Source organism: Poecilia latipinna, unplaced genomic scaffold (genome assembly GCF_001443285.1).
Source record: "Poecilia latipinna isolate Pla-1442-1.1 unplaced genomic scaffold, P_latipinna-1.0 Scaffold644, whole genome shotgun sequence".
NCBI lineage: Eukaryota > Metazoa > Chordata > Actinopteri > Cyprinodontiformes > Poeciliidae > Poecilia > Poecilia latipinna.
The window spans coordinates 202232-222504 of record NW_015113260.1 but is presented as its reverse complement, the minus strand read 5'-3'; the positions used below and the strand labels follow the sequence as shown (position 1 = coordinate 222504).

The following is a 20273-nucleotide window of genomic DNA, read 5'->3' as shown; positions in this document are numbered from 1 at the left end:
CGCACTGTCGAACTTGTCACAAAGTGATGCAGTGACAACAAAGCCAATGTTTTTGGAGTGGTCTTCACTCCCATAGGAACAATAACCTACAACCTTAATCTGTTACACGAGTTATCTCAGCCCAAACCTTTCACAAACTGTTGAGAGAAGGTTTGAGACAGATAACTTGAAGCATTTGACCAAAGCCATGGAGTTTAAAGGGCAAATTTAGACATATGTAAGCTTTTGAACTTTATAGAAGTTAAGTAATTATTTAAAAATGTTTTTTTTTTTTCATTCCTTAGTCATTAAGCAAATAGTATTTTGACTGTGTAGTGCTTTGATTTAGTGTCAGGCAGTGATAAAAAAAAAATGGCTGGCATATTTTTACGTACAAAATGTTCAGAAGTTCGACTTTGAAATATGTGCCTATTATAAGCTTAGTTTCCTCCGTTTCATCTTCCAAATTACCATGGTAATTATCATCAGTTTCAAGACATTTTAAAGCTTTTTTATTTGATTAAGTATCAGAATAAGGTTTTGGAATAACTAAAGCTGTTTTAGGCGGGGGTGGGGGATGGGGGGAGTTCACTCAACACTAGTTTTTCTTTTGTTAACGTGCAACATTAGAAACAGACGCGGTGACATTACCTCTGCTAAGGACTTGGAGTTATATGAAGCCAGGTAGATTTTTGTCTTAATCTCCAGTCATGAATGACTTTCTAATGGAGTCTATTGGATCTTACTTTCTGCAAAAGCCAGTCATATGTGAGCCTTACTGGTTTGAGATCAGAGATTCTTGTTGTTGCTAATTGTATGGCAAATGAAAAGCTTCTTTGACAAAGTAAAATTCTGGATTAAGTAGGGTAAACAACAGACTTCTAGTTATGCTTCTAGCATTGACTGACAGGACTGAGTAGAAATGGTGATATTTAACTTGCACTCTAATGCTGAGAAGCTAATAAACTATAATTTACTTTGTGCGCCACACAATCTCCCTGGTATATCGGTATTTTAGAAGAGCTCAATATCAAATCATGTGATTTTCTTATACTTTAAATAAAAAAAAAAAACTTCTGTAACTTTTTTCTTGAATCTTAAAATATGGTAGCAATATCAGTCATTTTGAGCAGCCTGGGGAAACCCATATCACCTGCATATAATCTTCCCACTTAGAAGGAATTGAGATCCATTTTTAAACTACACTGCAGACACATCATCACTTTCAAAAAGGTCTCTTCCCCCCAAAAAATCATCTTATATCAAATTTGCTTTACAGGAACATGGATCTTAAATTAAAGCAATAAATTATTAATTGTGCAGAGATTAAAAAGCATATTGAATCTCATTTCCTGTATTAGGTTAATTTAACGTAATTCTGAATTTGGTATAAGAGCTGGAGTGAAGTGTTGGCCTCTATGCTGTCTGGGAGGAACTTTTTAGGACTTTAAGGAGTTGTCCTACAGCCTGCTAGAAAATGCACAATAAGAAATGCCACCATACTTTTATAGTAGAGCATAAAGTGTTTAGGGCTGTTGAACTGCTGGAATATGAATCTCTGCTCCAGTCTTAGCACTTTTGGAGCCCTTAACAGTCTTTTTTTTTTTGTGGCGTCATGCTGCCTTGTGAACAATGACCTACTTTGTGCTGGGCTGAAACACAAAGTGTTCTAACAAATTACATTTAAGTTTGTGGTTGAACCTTGATAAAATGTGGAAAAGCTTCAAGGGTATAAAGACGATTGCAGTCTCTTAAAGTGGTAGTATTATGTATTTTCCAGGCACATAGTGCTTTATTTTATACCACAATCAAGTAACTTTGTTACGTTCAGTCAAATTGACACCATGAAATTCGCCTCTGTCTCGTTAAGAAGCTCCTTCTCTTTCCGACGCTCCGCCTTCAGCATGTCATCACAACAATGCCTTTCCATTGTGCCGTTTACAACCGTTCTTTGGAGCATTGGAGTGAGTAGTAGTTTGTGAGAAGTGGCCTAACTTCAAAAAACAGGTGACCCAGCAACAAATAAATCCAAGATAACAACAGAACCTCCATCTCAAACTAGCAAACACAAAAAAGAGGCCATCCGCTCACGGTAAGCTCAGCAGACTCAAAGTTTCGCCAGGTGTTTACTAAATGCTGCTGATGCTAGTCGGGTGGAGATGAGTGGGGGAGGCAAAAGCTCCAAGAAGGAGAGAGCAAGTGTTCAGGCACCCCCAAATGGTTGCCAAGAGAGATTCAAGGATTCCTCAAACATGCACAAAACAAATATAAAAGCAAAACTCCAGGTATGTTTTTAATGAAGGAGTAATATTATAGCATGTTAAAAAATGTATTTTACATAAATTTGTACTTTGGAGTGATAATATACTGCAGGCTTTCAGAGACTATCATAGAACCCGTCCTGTTTTTATGTAGCTGCTTGAAAAAACCTTCATGCCCTGCAGCGATGACATGGTTGGATGGTAACTGTAGCATACCTTGTCAAAGCACTGACAGCTGAAAATCTGTAAAAAACATATATATATATATATTCCATGAAACACTTGTCAATCTGGTGATGAGATACCGTTTTTTTTCTCCCTGTACAGGCATTTGTATTTGTAAGCAAAGGAAAGGGTATATTGCACCGCTACATCTGGACTCGTGTCAGTCCCCCTGGTTGCATTCGCGGAGACATTGGTCAGTTCTGGTAATACTGCCAGCCAGGTGCAAGTTTTACTGCTCCACAGAGCTGTGATCTATGTAAGGTGTGTTCCTGTGTGTCAGCAATGAGACTGAAAGAAGGATTTGTTACTGCAGCTGTCACCTCCACAACACTTCGTCCCTTAGCGCACACACACACACAATCACACACACACACACAATCACACACACTGAGGGTTTCTATCAATCAATTACATTTTTGTTCCACAGATTTAAGGCTCCTGTGAAATTAGGTTTATATCAGCAGCCTACAGCCTATCTTTGTAACCTGGCTTTATCTGGTGCTGCTGCAGACTTACAGGTAGAGTAATGCCTCTATCTTATAAGGCTCTGCTGAAAGGGACTCAGTTGATTGCTGTCCGTAGTACGGCTGGCAGCTTACCTCTCCTTGAGATGCAGTTTTCTCAGCTCGCCTTCGGAGTTCATGTCACAAACAACATGATCGCAAAGAACAAAACAACAACAGAAAAAACCCCAACAAAATCCCTCGCAGAGTCAACCTTTTAATTAGTATTTACAATCTACCGTGTGCTGACTGGGAGACGTTTATCGCAGCGCTGCTATCGCAGAGCTTCCATGAGGGTCACTCATCTTAAAAAGATCTGGACTTGTGGTGAGCAGTAATGGCAGTAAAGCTCTATCACTGCCCTCTGGGTTGATATGCAGGTTCAGTGTAATGGTTACGTGAAAGAGTTATTGACGAATATTGTTTTATCCAACAGTTTTTGCTTTTAATTAAACCGATCAAGCACGATGGAATGCAGTCCATTAAAAATTGAACAGCAAAGCTACTCCGGCTCGCGCCCTTGTTTATGAAGCAAACTTATAACGACGAACAGCCTGCTGGGCTGTTTTAATCAGAATTAAAATTTGATCTTTCTCTTGCGAGCAGCTGTAGTCTCTTAGTGACGCATTATGTCCTGATTATGCTGTCGTAAAATCACCTATGGATCACCAGGACAACAATTAGACATTTGCTTTCCTAATCTCCTGCTTTGGTCTTTAAAATTGTAACATGAGTCTAAGTGATTATACCTGCCTAATGTTCCATATCTACATGAATATGAGTGTTGACTCAGGTGATGCTATCGATTAGAGGCAAACACTTTTAATGACGATTCTGCAATTCCTTAGTTAAAAATACCAATCGGGCATTACATTATGATCACCTTGTTTTGCTGCAAAACCACCCTGATCCACCAAGGTCTTGACTCCACTGGACACACTGAAGAAGTACCATGGCAACCAGCACCAAGATGCATCATAGCAACTAGCATCAGATGCTATGGCATCTGCTGTCATACTTGGTCCAAGTCTGGTCCAGAATTGGATGGACCATAACTCAAATGGTCCACTGAGATCTGTGGCTTCTGGAATTCAGTATCAACATCTTGAATTCATTGTTTTGCTGCACAAACACGTCCTGAGTCACCTTACACACAGAGGCCATTATCTTTCTGAACTTTGCTGCATTCCTCAAAAAAATGTTGAAGAAAAATTTAAAATCCCTACTACTCTTTTTTTTTATCTCGCTCTCTGTGTTGGTTACGCTATACACAGACCCGTTTCTATAGCAACTGACTGAAAACAGCTCCACTAATTTTTAAGGATTCAACACCAAAAAACACCAACATTTCCCACACAAAGAACAGTATCACATTTTCACGCTTGATGTTTATTCTGTGATTATTAATAAAGGATTGTCTGAACACAGCAATGGATTAAAGAGAGTTGGGTTGTGTGTCACCTTTTATTGTTTTTAACTGATCCGAAACACACGAAATTCCACAGCACATCTACATGGTAAGGTAGTCAAAGTCAAGCTAGCATAACTGACCTACTTCCCTCTCCCTCGCCATTGTCTTTACTGAAACGTTTTACTGACCTTTGACTTGTGACATCCTTGGAACTTGTTATCTAGTTGTGTTGCCAATTAGTAGCAAAGCACTGCATCCATTTTTCTTTTGTATATATCATGCGTACATATAAGATTTAATGTGTTGTCAACTCGACAGCAAAATCAGTGCTAGTCATCGTCGGTAAGCAGTTTGTTTGGGATTTTGGCTGGGTGACGTTGCAGCTTGTCTTTTGTGACTATTGTGTACCAGGAATACCCTAAACCTACATCTTAGTCAATTGTGTGACCTTATTATCAAACTATCACAATTTGGTCCTGGCTTGCCCATTTCTTCTACTTTCAGCTATGCATTATGAGGAAATTCAGGGATATTAACTTCACCTGTAATGATTTTGAAATGTAAGCCAATAAGTATTTCGGGTGTTGCCACAGTCTTCTCCTCACTAGGTTTTTGTCCCTCTCCATGCACTTTGGAAGTAGTTGTGCAGTTGTGCCAGAAATGTTTAGATCTTGCTAATCTTCCACCAAAAATGCCTGCTTTACAAAAGTCCTCTGTTGGTTTCAAGCTGCTCTTCTCTCCAGAGATAATTTCTCTAAGTCGCCTGTCTCCGTCTCCGTTTCTGCAAAAGTTTCTTGTGAAGACACAACTGTGTCGTCAAACGACGAAAAGTGACAAAGTTTCCAAAAGCCCCTGGCATTTTTCAGCTAGCTAATCCCTTCTAACATTTTCTCCTCTTGTCATTCTCTCCTTCCAGACGCCAGTGCTTTGGATACTCAGGTTTTGCTATTTTACATCATCTAATTGGACACGTGTGATTTTCTTGCATGTGCATGTGTCCTTGTGTCAATGTGGTGACAACTTTTGTACCCATTGTCTATGTGCACGTAGCTGTGAGTGTTTTCTTTAAGCTCGGTGAAAGGTGAAATTTGTATGGATTGAAGAGAACGCAGCATGTACCATTTTGTAGTCATTTTAAGCTGATTTTTCCTTTATTCAGCATATATGTATTTTTTTAAATGATGTGTTTTAAAATAGGCTCTTGTCCAGTGAGGAGGGAGAGTTACACAATAGGCGAATCTTGCCTGAAGCATCTAGTGCAGCAAAGCTCTCAGTCTTGAGCCCACAAATTACACCGTTGTGGAATAATTTGGACCTCGCCTGTAGTGATTCCCTCCTCTCTCCCTGTTCTGTGCCACCCCCTCCCCCCCTCCTCCAGTCCTTTAACCAGCCCTGAACTGACATGCAGTTTCCCAAGCGTTGTCATGCTGTGTATTTTTCATTTCCTTTTTTTTTTTTTTGCCACTGTTTGTTTTTGTTCTGTGCGCTCTCCTTGTACGTCTAGTCTTACACTGTGTCTCTCTTCTCTACAGCCTCGCAGTATTTTGGATCCCAAATTGCTTGGTTTGCAGACCGGAGGGTGAGTGGTGGCTCATGTCATGATCTGATTGGTTCGCCATTACACAAATGGGACTTCCTGTGTTCTGTGAACTGTTCCTTTCAGTCTCAGGATCAGATCACTGAAATAGTGCAAGCAGAGAGTTTTTCCAACTGGAGGATCATGTTTCCTGTTTTTGACACACGACAGTTAAAGTGAAATAAAAATACTAAGGCCTTTACAATGTAGTGATGTGCAGACATTTTAAACCACGTTGCTTCTAAAAAGTCAAAAAACTGAAATGTGGAAAGATGATTTTTTTTAAAAAATTATTTGGAAAACATCCGATTGTGCTATTTTTATTTTTTTTTATTGAACTGTGATGTTGCCAACCCTTTTTTTTAATTTATTTTAGCTCAGATCACTTAATTTGTGGATGCCAATGACAGTAAAAGTCAATTCAGCAGATCAAATATCAATGTATAACTAATATTTAGAGGTGCTTCAGTCAGAAATGGAAATAAATTTTTGTTAATTGGATCTGACTTGGATCTGTCATTGGAAGGACAAATACAGAAAACTTTTTGTTTACCTAAAAAAAAAAAAAAATGCTCCAAAACAAATAAGTCTCACTATTTGGATCCTAAGCAAACATAATAGCACTTTTTTTTTTTTTTTTTACTTTATTTTAAAAGTTAAAGCTGTTATAGGCATAGATCATTTGCTTTGACAAAACAGAACCCTAAAATTCACACAATATTGGTATCGGTCAAGAAAATTTCAAATCTGTGCATCTCTAAAATGTACTATTCCCACTGATTGTGTCATGGCTTCAGTCTTTTGTGATTGCAATATTGCACACAATGATATTGTGTCGATTGTGATACAGTATATTGTGGAGCTCTATCAAAAAAATTGCTTTTGTCTGATTTGTCTGTCACACTATAACTTTTTTCTTTTTTACCAGGCTTTCAAAATACTGCCACTCCACTGATTTAAAAGCGGTGTCGTTTCTTTCAGTGTTTCTGCATTTAGCCCAGTTGGCGCAAGCACCGAGCCAACCAACACCTCAAGAAAACAACTCAATAACTACATACTCTTATACTTCCTAATAAGAGTCAGGAACAAGTAACAAATCTTTAGTATCGCAAGAAATGTCACGGCATCTTAACGTCGTGGAATCTCACGGCACAAGATCCCGTTACGCCCATGCCTAGCAGCTGGGCTGCTTCCTCGGATAGAGTCAGCCCAGAAGCCAGAGCAAACGCACCGCTCGGCGTGTCACGACACAGGCTGACAGAAGAGCTTCAGGAGCTTTATCTGTGTGGAGGCATTGGGGCCCCCGATGTCATGTTGAGGTCATTAAAGAGGCTTTGAGTGACAGTTAAGGTGATGCCGGTAAAAGTAAGTCTGTAAAGGCAGGGGGACAAAAAAAAAATCACTTAGAAGACAGAGAGACGGATAGAGTGTTGAGCTGCAGTGGATCCTGTCTGTTCCTCTGAGATTTTTTAGAGTACTGTAGGAGGTTCGCACCATGCAAAGCGAAGGGAATGTGGGGGTACGGCAGGTTCGGAAGGAGGCATGATCCATGGCGTTTGCTGGCTGTGTAAATCACGGTCCCCCTCCCCTGTCGCCGTAGTAATGTTCGCCCAGCATGGCATTATTATGATATTAATACCCCTTAAATCTGTCCACTTCTACAGGGCTGGCAGTATTCTTTATGGTATTGACAGCATGCCAGATCTGCGCCGCAAAAGGACAGTGCCTCTTGTCCGAGACCTGGTGAGTCATCTGCCTCAACAAGGTTACATGTGATTTATGTCAAATCTATCAGTGTGACCCTATGTTATACCACAGTCGGGGAATTCTGTGCCGTGTGAGTTTTGGCCTCTGCTGAGCACAACAATATCGTCTCTGACACCTTGATAGAACGCTGCTCTGCTTTACAGAAGCAGATTTAGTTTGCGGTAACTATAGGAGACAATGTTATGGGTGCTGAAGTGAGATCTTGCACAGTGTGGTTTCAGGTCACTATTAAAACACAAGATTGATTTTAAAAGCTTGGATCAATCATGGTGTAGGAAGTAACTCCAATGACTGGAAAATGTATAAATATACACACTGTACAGATGCCACACTTCAGTGCATAAGAACATAAGACTAATTCTTAAAATTAAGAATAGCCTTAGTAAACATGAAGTACGCTTTTTAAATGGTGAAAACTGTCCAAACCAACCTCGTCCGATCTAAAATTCATCAGCTAACTTTCATTAGACGCATTTCAGTTTTACAAAAAAGGCATAGTTACACCTGAGGAATCAAGATGTCACCTAAACGGTGCCCGTCTGACAACATGAAGTAGGCAAAAAGGTCTTAATAATGAAATTGTATTTGGTTTGGAAAGGGTTTCATGCCATTTTCTAAGACTTTGAGACACCAGTGAATGATTGTCCACTAAACATCAGCATATGTGAGCTCAAACTCACTTATCAAGCTACAAGACAATAACCTGAAATGTAGCAAGAAGTCCATAAACATTATAGCTGATAAATGACCTGTTCAAGTATGGGCTCAGTTGATCATGTGGCATGCTTTTAAACAGGCTGCTTAACCCTCCACTGTGGCTCAACCAAACTATTTCTACAAGAAAAAACTTAGAAGACGCTCAGTGGCAGTTGTTGTCATCAAGTTTGGAAATCCCATTTATTACATTTAGGAGGCTTTTATTTTGTTCACATGTGGCCGGGTTGGTTTGGATCGCCTTTTCACCCCATGAAATTCAGATCATCATTTGGACACTGTGTGACAAGAAACAGAAAACTAAAGGAATCTGTAAGAGGGCAAATACTTTTTCACAGCACCGCATGTTAAAATAATAAACCTTGGAATATTACTAGACTCACATAATGTCAGTTAAAAACTGAAGTATTAATGGAAGACTCCTGAGGTGCAGGAACGTTAACCGTAGCTGTGTAACTCTTTTGCTTGATTAATTAGCCCAGAATGAGTAGTTAAAAAAAAAAAAAAAACATCACAGTGAAGCTCCACCATTTGTGTTTTTTTATTGCAACATAATGTGTCGTAAAATGTCCCACAGAGAAGCTTGTTGCGGCGAGGCCCACTTTAGCACTGTGCCACATGGTTACTCTTTCTGAGAGGCGGCAGGCTGCGACGATGCCAGTAATAACATTCATGTCTGTTTCTGTCTGTATCTGTCTATTACATGCCACAACACGCGTTCGTCTCACATGTGTCCGTTTCTTCATCTTCATGTACCCAGAGCCTAAAAACCAAAACGATAGTACGACTCAAATCTAGAATAAATCTGTTTGGTGTTCTCTCCCAGTTTCGATCGATCAAAGTCGTTGCAAAATGCTTTTATTTTTTTAACGCAGATGATAATGCAGCTTGATGTCATACATATGGATGCTGATGAATGTTTTGTACCACAGTGAACAACATGAGTTGATGCTGTATTTGTTCATATCTCTCATTAAATTTAATAACCAACAATGTCTTGGTAAGTATGGGTTGCCGTTTTTTTGTTTTTTTTTGTTTTTGATTTTAATTTTCTTTTTTAATCTTATTGGATTATTTATATCTTTTTTTTTTACATGTATATTTGCCATTCCTACATGAACCCATAAAAGCTATGGGTGATATTTTTCAGTGAGTTGTCAGATTTCAACGTAGCTCTCGCCAGTTGTCGTCTTTTATCGCTCGGCAGGTGTCGGGGTGGGGAGGGGGGAAAAAAACACCCCAAAACAAAGTAAATAAAAAAAAATAAATAAAAACACACTATTTACCTCGAAATGTTGACAACTCAACCCAAAAATATATCCAAAGAGACTTCATTGACTTCTGATTTAACTGTGTGAGGCTTTTAAATCATGTAAAAGTGACACTGAGCAAAGCCTTTTACACGAGGGATGAAGTCAGTGGTCAGCAAACGAATTGGTCCCCCTCTCATGCCTCCCCTTTGTCAATGTCCCCCATTTGCTGTGTGATTGCTTCAGGGCAGCAACAGCGCCTTTTTTTTTCTTTTTATTTTGGTTATTTATTTTTTTTGTCTTTGTTTTTGATTGGAACGGTCAGCAGGGATTCCCCGCTTTTATGATGGAAAATTAATAACAAAAGTACATAAAAAAGAGAAAAAAGTTAATCATCCATTCTCAAAGCACTGACAGATTATTACCTCTGGACGCACGGTCTTTTTATATTGTATTGCCCGCAGCAACCTCAGCAGTGCTGGTGCATGTTGATAAACTTACATCAACACTCACGGTTCATGTAGAGGTCACATTCCTCCCCACATTCTCCATGGCTACCATGGATCTTTACCATAGCTGGGCCGTGGAGACGAGAGGGTCGTGGTAAAGACAGATCCAGTATTGTCAGCTGTCCATGTCTGCATTCCTCTGTTACATAACTCCCCTCAGTCTGGGACTTATTGACCTTACGCTCACCCAAACACAGTAAATTTTGTAATATGAGAGCTTATTAACATGTGTGTGTGTGTGTGTGTGTGCGCGTGTGTGTGTGTATCAGTGTGTGTGTGTGTGATTTGTGTTTATTTTGTGTGGGCGTGCACAAGTGTATATTTTTGACCGTCTGAGCTGAAGAGTGTGTGCATATATGTACAGAGATGTGAGAAAGCATTGGCCTACTTAAAGATTTCTCCTGTTTTTGCTACTTACTTTAGTTACTCAGATCATCAAACAAAACTTTGTGCCACACAAAGATAATCAAACTTGGGCAGCTCTTCCCCTTAATATATGCAAAGTGTGGTTCTAAAATGATCATTTCACACATTTATATATATATATATATGTGTGTGTGTGTGTGTGTGTGTGTGTGTGTGTGTGTGTGTGTGTGTGTGTGTGTGTGTGTGTGAAAAAGTTGCCTAAATCAACCCCAATACCTCGACGTTTAGAATTAAGACCCATGTCTGAGAACATGAGGAAGGCCAAAGATTTTAAAGAGCAACACAACACGATAATCTAAAATGAGGAAACATCTGAGTGGCGCCACCTATCAGTCTGGAGTGGAATGCAAAGCCATTTCCATGAGGCTCCAGTAAAGCAGTGACTCATTTACTAGGTCTGTCACAATAACTAATTTTGCTGGATGTTGGAAGTTATTGCAATAAACAATTACATTGTTGCCTTTTGAGACCATTTTCAAATAATATAGTGGTAATGGCGTAATAATGCAAGAACACATCAAGGATCAAGAGACTTTTAAGTTCTTATCAACATTTAACACTGGAACTGAAGGACATTTTCAATATCCAAAATAAGCACACACAAAAAAAAAAAAAAAGAAACAACAACAAATAAAAGTAATTATGGAGTCTCTGTAAACAAAAATGTCCTTCAAAAAAAAAAAAGGGGGGTGGGGGCTGGGGGATTATAGTTGAGACCAAGACATCAGACTGAAGACTTTTAACATCCAGTTTTTGGTAGAAAGAGAGAGAGAAAATAGAAAAACAATAAATCATACAAATGGAAATTATTGAGCTTGTTTTTAATTTATCATGTGATTAATCGATTTATTGCTCATATTGTGACAGGCCTAGTCATTACCTGCATCCATTTCCTATTGGAGAAAACATAGACCGAGGAGCGCCTTCACAGGAGTGGCCAGCCTATTAAGATTATTCCAACAGAGCATCATCGACTGATCCAGGAGGCCACAAAAGCACCGGAGACCTCACTTGCCTCACTTTACGATCAGCGTCGGTGAATTAACAGTAAAAAGAGGCGGGCCGAGAAGGAAATTCAAGCCCTAAACTGCTGCTTGGAAAACCATCATATTAAACATGGTGCCTTTGTGTTTTCACCTGAGTCCCCCCACCAGGAAATCCTAAATTAGGATGTCTGGTCATCAGTCTGCAAAACTTCAAGCCTCGGCACCTTATGCAGCAGAACAAGGAAGACTTCTCAAATTGAAGGTTTTGGAGTGGCCTAGTTGAAGTCTGTACTTGAATTCGAATGGCAAACAGACCTTAAAAAGACAATTTGCAATTCTGCAAAGTGTTGACCAAGCTCCCTTGGGAGCAAAAAACACTCGTTGCCAGTTGGAAGTTGCTGCTGAACAACAAATTTATGAATATTTTTTTTATATTTTATGTATTATTATTATTATTTATTTATTTTTTTTTTAATGAAAGACAAGGTTGATTTGGATAACTTTTACCCCTTACTAAACCTAAAAGCATTATTCAAACCCTGCAGTTTCTTTCAATTAAGGTTAATTTGTCTGAGAATATAAAAAAATAGAGACAAACTTGTAATTAAGCTTTTTATAAAATATCACGTGCAGGAGAAGAACCAGGAGAAATCAGCAAAGGCGGCTCAATCACTTTTTTTCTCACAACACTGTGTGCGAGTCTGCTCAAAGTGTGTGTCTGCGTACGTACATCTGGCTTCACCCATTCACGAACGTGTGCGTCTCGTGTGTGTTTCTCTTCGTGTCAAACCAATGTGCAGAGCAGACAGCAGAAAATATGATCAAAGCTTCATCCAACAGACAAATGAACAGAGATGCCAAGCATGACTGCAGTTCGGTTGCGTCCACTGCATGAGTGGATAAACAATCTCTCTTTATGCATAGCTGAATTGTTCTGGAGAGCTCTGTGCCTCCACCAGCAGTCCTGCATGGCGGTTAAGACACCTCTGCGCTCAGTAACAATGAACAAGTTTAAGTCTGTCTGCTGTTTGTGTTTTCAGCCATGACAATCGTGCTACTTCTCTAAGTCAGTCTCTCTCTCTTTGTTTTTAATTTCCATTCACGAACACTTGGAAATCCCAGGCTTTGGTAAGGACACTTGTTTCCAGAGTCAATTTGGTTTAAATATCTTTTGGCAAAATGATCCCACGTAATCGCTTGATTTCGTAATGAAAACGTCTTAATAACAGAATGCACCATATCATGTTGAAATTGGACGCTGGTTTTCTCTCCCTCCGACAGACCCTCACTGCTCGAAAGGCAGGCATCTCGTTTGCTCTGGTGAACAGGTCAACCCTGAACAACGAGGAACTGGTGAGTATGCGGAAACCACTGTTTTTCTGTCCATCTACCTTGTTGACAAAGCGTTGATGTTTATGCAATCCATGGCCAGGTCCTCCGTCCCTCACGGGGCAAGCACAAGGCAAATTCAGAGTTGCTAGTTGAGCCAAAGAGCATTTTGTTTTTGCCTTGTTAGAAAAAGACAGAGTAACTTTAGGGACAGTGAAAACACACAAACGGATACAAAAACTATGTTTATTAAGCCTTTGCAGCTGCAAATTGTTTTGTTTTACTTATGTCTTTACAAAATAATTGACTTATTCCTGTACATAGGTGCTATATTGCTAAAAGTATTAAGACAGACTTGTAAATCAGCTCTCAGTAGCTCAAAGAGTTTGGGCCTCAATAGCTGTGTGTCCATTGATCATATAATCGCACAATTTGATATTTCAAAAATCAATTTACTTGATGGAAACTCGGCAATTTAGAAAAAAAAACTAATCTTTTGATAAAATCCTTTGCCTCAAGGATGAGTTGTTTATTTTTTTGTCCCCATCAAAATTGTTTTTTTGTTTTGGCAAACGTGCAAATGAAACACTTTTTTCGCATGACCAACAACCGGATGTTGCCACTGGTGCAAACCACGAAGAAGACGACGACAGGAAGTAGTTGGGGCATCACGGCATCGTGTTTTTTTTAATGACTTATTAACATGTGACTTGAATTGCGTTTCTTATTTAATGAAAACTCTGCAATTGTGAAATTGTGTTTTTCCAACAATAGCAAAATGCTGAGCAAAGTTTTTGCTCACATTTGTAATGAAAACGCATCTATGCAAAGTTAGGATATCAGCTTTGCAGAGGGTTCATTGCTGAAATTTCCTACCTTAGTCATCCACATAATTAACTGTAATGTGTATCTTTAGAAAGTGGAAGAAATGAGAAAGATCAGCAACTTAAGGAAAGGGTCAGGAATGTCAGAACAACAGTGTAAGCATAGCGCAACTGGACGTTATCGTGTTTAAAACCTGCTGTCTGGAGAAATGATTAACATTTCCCTGTCGGGGAAAACTAAGAAATTGTGGTTAGATTATTCTTTTATGTTGCAACATGGCTGCACACCAGTCCACAAAACAATTGATAAGGACACAGATGACCAAGTTTGGTGTGTGTCCATTGATCGTTGACCTCAACTAGACAGGATGAAGTTAAGTGGAGATGGAGAGAGTCGGGCCTTCTCGTTCAACATCGATGAAATGCTAAACCTTGTTACAGCTGAAAAGGGTGACCTAACTTTATATAAAAACCTGTGTATTGAGGACTGGACTGTCATTAAAGTTCATTTATCTGTAAAAGCCAGTGTCTCAGTGGTCTTGGCAATAAATCCAATCTCTTTTTCTTTCTCTTGATCTGAGATAAATGCAGCAGTTTAACAAATTGGCCCCTGTAGAAAGCATTTCCTTCCATCTGCTGTGCTCTTAACAATTTGGGCGAATTCGGAAAATTAAGTTAAAGCTCTGACATTATTTACACAACGCTCGGCGCTCAAAAAAACAACAACAAACAAACAAAAAAACTGTGCAGTGCGGGTGACTGAGCAATGGAGAAAGGGCAGAATGTCTCAGTCGATGGTGTGAGACACTTTTGTGTTGACCTCTAAAGCTATCTCGGCATTAATTGATTGCAATTCTTCCCTCCCTGAGGGAAAGATGGCGTAACAGGAGGCAAACAGCAGGAGAGCGAGCAGTTCCTCGGTGAGAGAAAGAAGCGCGCGGTTTTATATCCGCTGATGTGCAGCAAGCAGCTGGCTAAGCCTGAAAGATTACTAGATTTAAATGAGCTCGGCGCGCACGCATTTCATCTTTTCAAGAGACCTCGGTGTGGCCTTCCATTGGTGGAAACCGACTTGTGTGTGTGTGTGTGTGTGTGTGTGTGTGTGTATGTTTGTGTCCCACTTATGTGATCAACTTGTGAGAAGTGGCCACCTTAACATCCTGCCGACTGACTCAGTAGAGATGTGACTCTTTCAATGATTCTTGGGTTCACAGTTTGATTCAGAATAGGGCTGGACAATATGGCTGAGCAACATATCACGATATAAGTGTTTCATATCAGTCGATATCGATAATTATTGATTTGTTTCTTTTGTTTTAAATAAACAAAAGAAATGAAGGTCATGCCAAACTGGTGGCATGACCTTTCCTGTTTTATCCTCAGTTTTCACTCGAGGCCGCTGCGTTTTATTTGTAAGCTGTGGCAAAACTTAAACAAGCGGTTGCTAGGTAACCAAACAGTGAATGAGTTAGTTGATGCCACCAACCTTGCTTATTAGCTCACTGTGAGAGGTTGAATAGCTAAAGTCTTTCCTCTGCCTACATCCCCCACAATGCTGTGCAGTTCTGGATCGGAGTTCAGTGAATATTCTACATATTGGATATTGTATCAGATCTATTGTTTATCAATATTGATAACATGTCTATCGTGATGTATTATTAATTTATCATCCAGTCCTGCAATTTTTAATTCAGAAACCAATTTTTCCAACTCAAATGCTCTGAATATTCTAGTTAAATGAAGTGAGTGACAAGAGAATGACAGTGTAAGCAAATAGCACATTTATAGAAAACAATTACTTAATATCAGAGTCAATCAAAATACATACACGCCCTTTACAGTGGCCAAGTGGATGCGACTTCCTACACACTGGCAAATGCGAGCCGCGAAGATGGACAACTAAAATAGATTTTATGAGCATTTTACAATCGATTCAAAACTCCCAGGACTAGGATTTACGATTTCCCGGCACCTCTGTTGCAAAGTCATAGTCATCGGTGCGATAATAACTGAGGAAGCAAAAACGACGTGCACGAAACGCACGCCTCATCTGATGTTTTGGAAAACGAAGAAGAAAAAAGGCTGACTCTTGGTGATCTTTGGCGTCTGTGCTGCACTGCGAACTTGACATCCAGGGATTCTGATTCGGGGCCACCGAGGGGAAGAGCTTTATAATTGGTCGAGGCGAACTGGCTTCCGAGAAAAGCTTTAGATTGTGTGCGCTCTTGGTAAGTAGGACAAGCAGATGTCAGAGTTTTCATCAGTTGCAATAAGTCCAGCAGAATGTTTCGAGCTGAGGGAATACACTCCACAGCACGCCGCTTAATAGGAGGAGACGGGAAAGAGAGCGAGGAAAGGACAGAAATTAGGAGAGGAGGATAGAAAGCAGAGTAGGAAATGATTTGTCATCGTGACCCCTCCCCCCCGGCCATAGTTCCTCTGCTCAGGCAGCCATGTTGAACAAACTGCCTTCCCTGGAGAAACGTTTGAATCTATTCAGTCCTTTCTTCTTCCAGCTGCTTCTTTGCTTTTCTTGCCTCATCTTCGATTTCTGCTCTTATCCTTTATATTTCAAAACGTGATTAAAATGTCCGTCATTATTGACGCGGGGTCCCGTCTGTTGGCGTGTTTCTGTTTTTTTTTTTTTTTTTTTTTTCCCCGTCATGTTTCCGCTGCATCAGCTTTGTAGAGCAGAAGGGGACTCTGCGCGTTGGGCCAGAATAGCTCGGCCCGCGTATCCGGTCCAGGTTCTGACGTGACCACAGCAGCCTTTTAACAATGCCTGTCGACAAAAAAAGAGAGGTCGTGTTTACCTGTCCGGACGAGGCTCCGACTCTCACGGAGTGGGGAAGGAAGCTGCGGTCTGACAGAAGCCAACGAGTATCTGGGAATAAGACGTGATGTGCTCCTGTAAGTCTGTTCAGATATCATCAGACATCTTGTTACCGACAAAACGGACCAGGCTGAGTGGAGGATGCTGGCGCGAGAAATCTTCCCAAGTTTTCTTTCTTTTTTTTTCTTCTTTTTTTTCTTTCTGTGTGTGTGTAATGTGCTGAACAGAAAAAAGAAATTGGACAGAAGGTTTTACTTTTCAATAGGGATCAGACGAGTGATCAGAATTTTGTGTCTGATGTCTGAGTTTAAAATTTTGTAAAGGTTTCACCTGACCTGTTCTCAACTCTCATCAAGAACTAAAATACAAGTGGATATAAGAATAGTATTTTCAATTTTAGTTCTCTTTTTAGCCATTTTGGACATTAGCGGCCATTAATTATTTATATTTGCACATTTACCAGTGAAAACTGTAATACATTATAATTTTCTAGTATGATACACAAAAACATCAAAGAGAATTAAGAGAAACATGTACAAAGATACTTGGATTATGTCAATAAAAATAGTCAAATAATAGCTATATTACAGAAAACCTATGATTACGCCAACTACAATATTACTTCCCTTTTGAAATTTAAAAGTTTAATGTCAGTCCAACTTATTTCTGTAGGTGAAAGATTCCAAAAGTCTGTCCTTTTTACCGAGAAAAACAGCATTAGATGATCTTGTTGGTCTTCAGTAAAAAAGATAAATAATAATAATTTAGAAGTAAACCTAAGCCAAGGAGAAATTGATCACAAATTCAAAAAGCTAATTTGATACATGGAAACTTAATAAAACAATCAACACTGAGTGTATTTTGTATGTTCAAGTATAAAATCATCAAACAGGGTTCTTCACTTACACTTTAAAACACGAGTCTACGCAAAATTTAAAGTAGAGATTTTTTTTTTTTTTTTTAAAGGTCACATTTCTGGCGTTTTGTATTTGCCATTAACTGTATCATCATGTCTAATTTTACTAACACACCAGTATGTAGGGATGCGTTAGGGTTGGGCTCCATAAAGTCTGCCAGCATTTCTACATCTGGTTTGTCCCAGACAGACAGACTGAAAGCTCAAAACCGACAAGACGGAGACAGTCCTCTTGAAATCCGCTGAACATCTTGCTCTCACGCGTTTTTGTTGGGAACAGACATATTGGACCGTCTTGCTGCAACGTTGCTACCAACTGCGCCACCATTCAGTCGTCAACAAAGTCTTCTGCGCCAAAAACGTATTACCATACTTACAAACAGTCCATTCTGGTCAGCAGCTAATTTCTCTATGCAGTGCAGGGCAACGGGGGAGAAAAGGAAAAAAAAATAGCATGACCTGTGCTTAATGAGGGGAAATTGCAAAAATAGTTAAATCCAAATAGGCTGCAACAGGATGAGGCAACTAGCAGTGTTGGTGGAGAGGTTGACGAGGACAACGGGTGGCGAAATCGGAAAGGACGGCAAGATTAGATCTTTTGTTTTTTTCTCTCTGTCGTGTTGCTCCCGGGCACAGGCTACAGCTGTTGACCACCTCTCACCGTGTTTGGTACGAATCTCCAGGGTTACCTCACAGGGTAACACGTCAGACTGGCACGTGCAACACTCTCCACGTATCTGCTGCACAGCTAGAGAGACGGAGCGAGTGAGAGAGATTGGGAAGAGAAAACTCACACCATCCGTGCGGTGATCAGAGATGCATTAACACAGATCCGACGTTCACACACCGTCACCGAAGCAGTTGGTTTGCTGGTTGGAAATGACGGGCTGCTTAGCGGCCCAGACATTTCATTGAGGCAAACAGACATGGAGAGGGCTCCGTGATTTCCCAAACTCGTCGAAAATTGAATTCGCTCCTCGCTCGCCCACAGGCGTTGTTGTTCGGTGCTACATTTGGTGAGTGGCAGTGCTCCCGGGCCGCGGCCCCCTGGTCTAACATATGCGCCTGCCTTGGCCAAATCCCTGTCATCTGCTCGACTCTTAGACGTCGGATTAAATGCGGGAATCTCCCCCGTCCCCGTTTCATTAGAGGTTCTGATGCGTCGGGCCGTCTCTCTGTTGTGTCAGTGAAGCTTCACCGTGGCATTGCTAGGCCTTGCTAGCTGTGTCATTTAATCATCTCTGCAAGTGAGGGTATTTCTAATTGCATGTGTGTATGCGTGTGTGTGTGTTTCTGTGTGCATGAACAGCATTTGTGCTGAAGTACAAAGGTACTATTCAAGTGTCAAAGCGCTTGAAGGTGGAGGGTTGGTGGTTGAGCAGCCTAGCTCAGTAAAAGTAAAAAATGAGCACCTTTCAGAGATTTATTCAACTTTCATACATCTCTCACTCGCTCTCTATTTTTTTATTCTTGCTCTCCCTCTCAATCTGTTTATTGCTCACTTTTAAAAACCTTATTTACAACATCCATTGATTCAGCCTTCAGGAACTGGCTAGACCTTTCCCATTTTCTGGTCCTGGTGGAAGGCGAGACTCCTGCAGAGACGCATTCAATTTGAGGAGAGGCTTCGGTTCTGGACATTTCTCTTGCTTTAGCCTCGAAGCCACTCAGTGGAAACAAAGCCTGTGAACAAAATGTGCTGTGAATCTGAGTAATCTGTTGTAAGTAATCAGTCATAAGACTTTTCAAGAGAGCGCCCTATGAACCCACCTAATGGGATACGTTTGGGAAATTTGATTTGATTTGTTCCACAGTTAGCATTAGACACAGATAACCTCAGTAAGTACACTCTAACCCTTTACTTATTTAGGAGCAACACCAACCTGGAATGTTGTAAAAATGCGATTGGCCCTTAAATCCTGGTTGTACCAATCTTGGCGGCAGGAACTGCCATTAAATGTTGGCAGCAGCTGACGTTGAGTCTTTCACGTCAGTGTGGATGACTTTTGGCCCGCTCTTCTTTGCTGAAAGTTTTATCTCAAGCACAAATCATTGGTTTTAGGTCACGCCACAGCATCTCAGGCCAGACTTTGACTGGGACACTAAAACTTTTGTTTTGGCCTTTTTTGACTCACTTCTGTGTCCTTTTTCTCCCAGTCTTTAGTTCCTATTGTTGAATCATGAACCCTGACCTTAACTGATATTAAGCTGTTGCTCACAAATCATGTCGTAGAACGTTTTTTTTTTTTTTTTTTTTTTTCAGTTATCTGGATTTGTTTTGATTTCCTAAATTCGTTTTATGATCTGAAACATTTCACTTTGACACGAAAACAAAAATAAAATGAAATCTATTATGTACCAAAGTGGACTTTGATCAGGATTTAAGTTTTAAGCTGCAGCACTGAGAAAGTAATATTTCTTTTAACTGAAGCTACTGAAGATATTTTTGTTTGGACTCCAACTATGACTTTATTGTTTAAAAATCTGTTTTCTTGTTGTGTACTGATAAATACTGAGGGCTTCACAATATGCTGGACATCTCAATTTAGCTACCACTTGCTTTTATTAACTTCTGGAGGTTTTATGAAACATATTTTCCCCAGCTCACTGTGCCGTGCTAGTTTAATGACATCAGCCGAGTCCCTTCTCGTTTCTCGTGGCAACGGATCTTTTTTTAATCACCGCCATCACTTCTTACATCCCCCCCACCCCCCGCTTCTAAGCCTGTTTCCATAACAGCGTTGGTCCAAAAAAACCCTGCAGG

At 40.1% G+C, this 20273-nt stretch overlaps 1 protein-coding gene across 3 annotated transcripts in view; it reads left to right on the top strand.

The window, feature by feature from the left end:
- LOC106954288 (protein unc-13 homolog C) overlaps nucleotides 1-20273 on the top strand; it is a 135674-nt gene that overhangs the window by 15516 nt on the left and 99885 nt on the right. For 2 of the 3 annotated variants that reach the window (XM_015043675.1, XM_015043673.1), the window contains exons 3-7: nucleotides 5296-5318; nucleotides 5912-5958; nucleotides 7620-7698; nucleotides 12730-12735; nucleotides 12889-12960. In XM_015043675.1, the coding sequence (XP_014899161.1) occupies nucleotides 5296-5318; nucleotides 5912-5958; nucleotides 7620-7698; nucleotides 12730-12735; nucleotides 12889-12960 (227 nt within the window). The remainder of the gene's footprint in view (nucleotides 1-5295; nucleotides 5319-5911; nucleotides 5959-7619; nucleotides 7699-12729; nucleotides 12736-12888; nucleotides 12961-20273) is intronic. The other variant, XM_015043674.1, reaches the window with a different exon arrangement.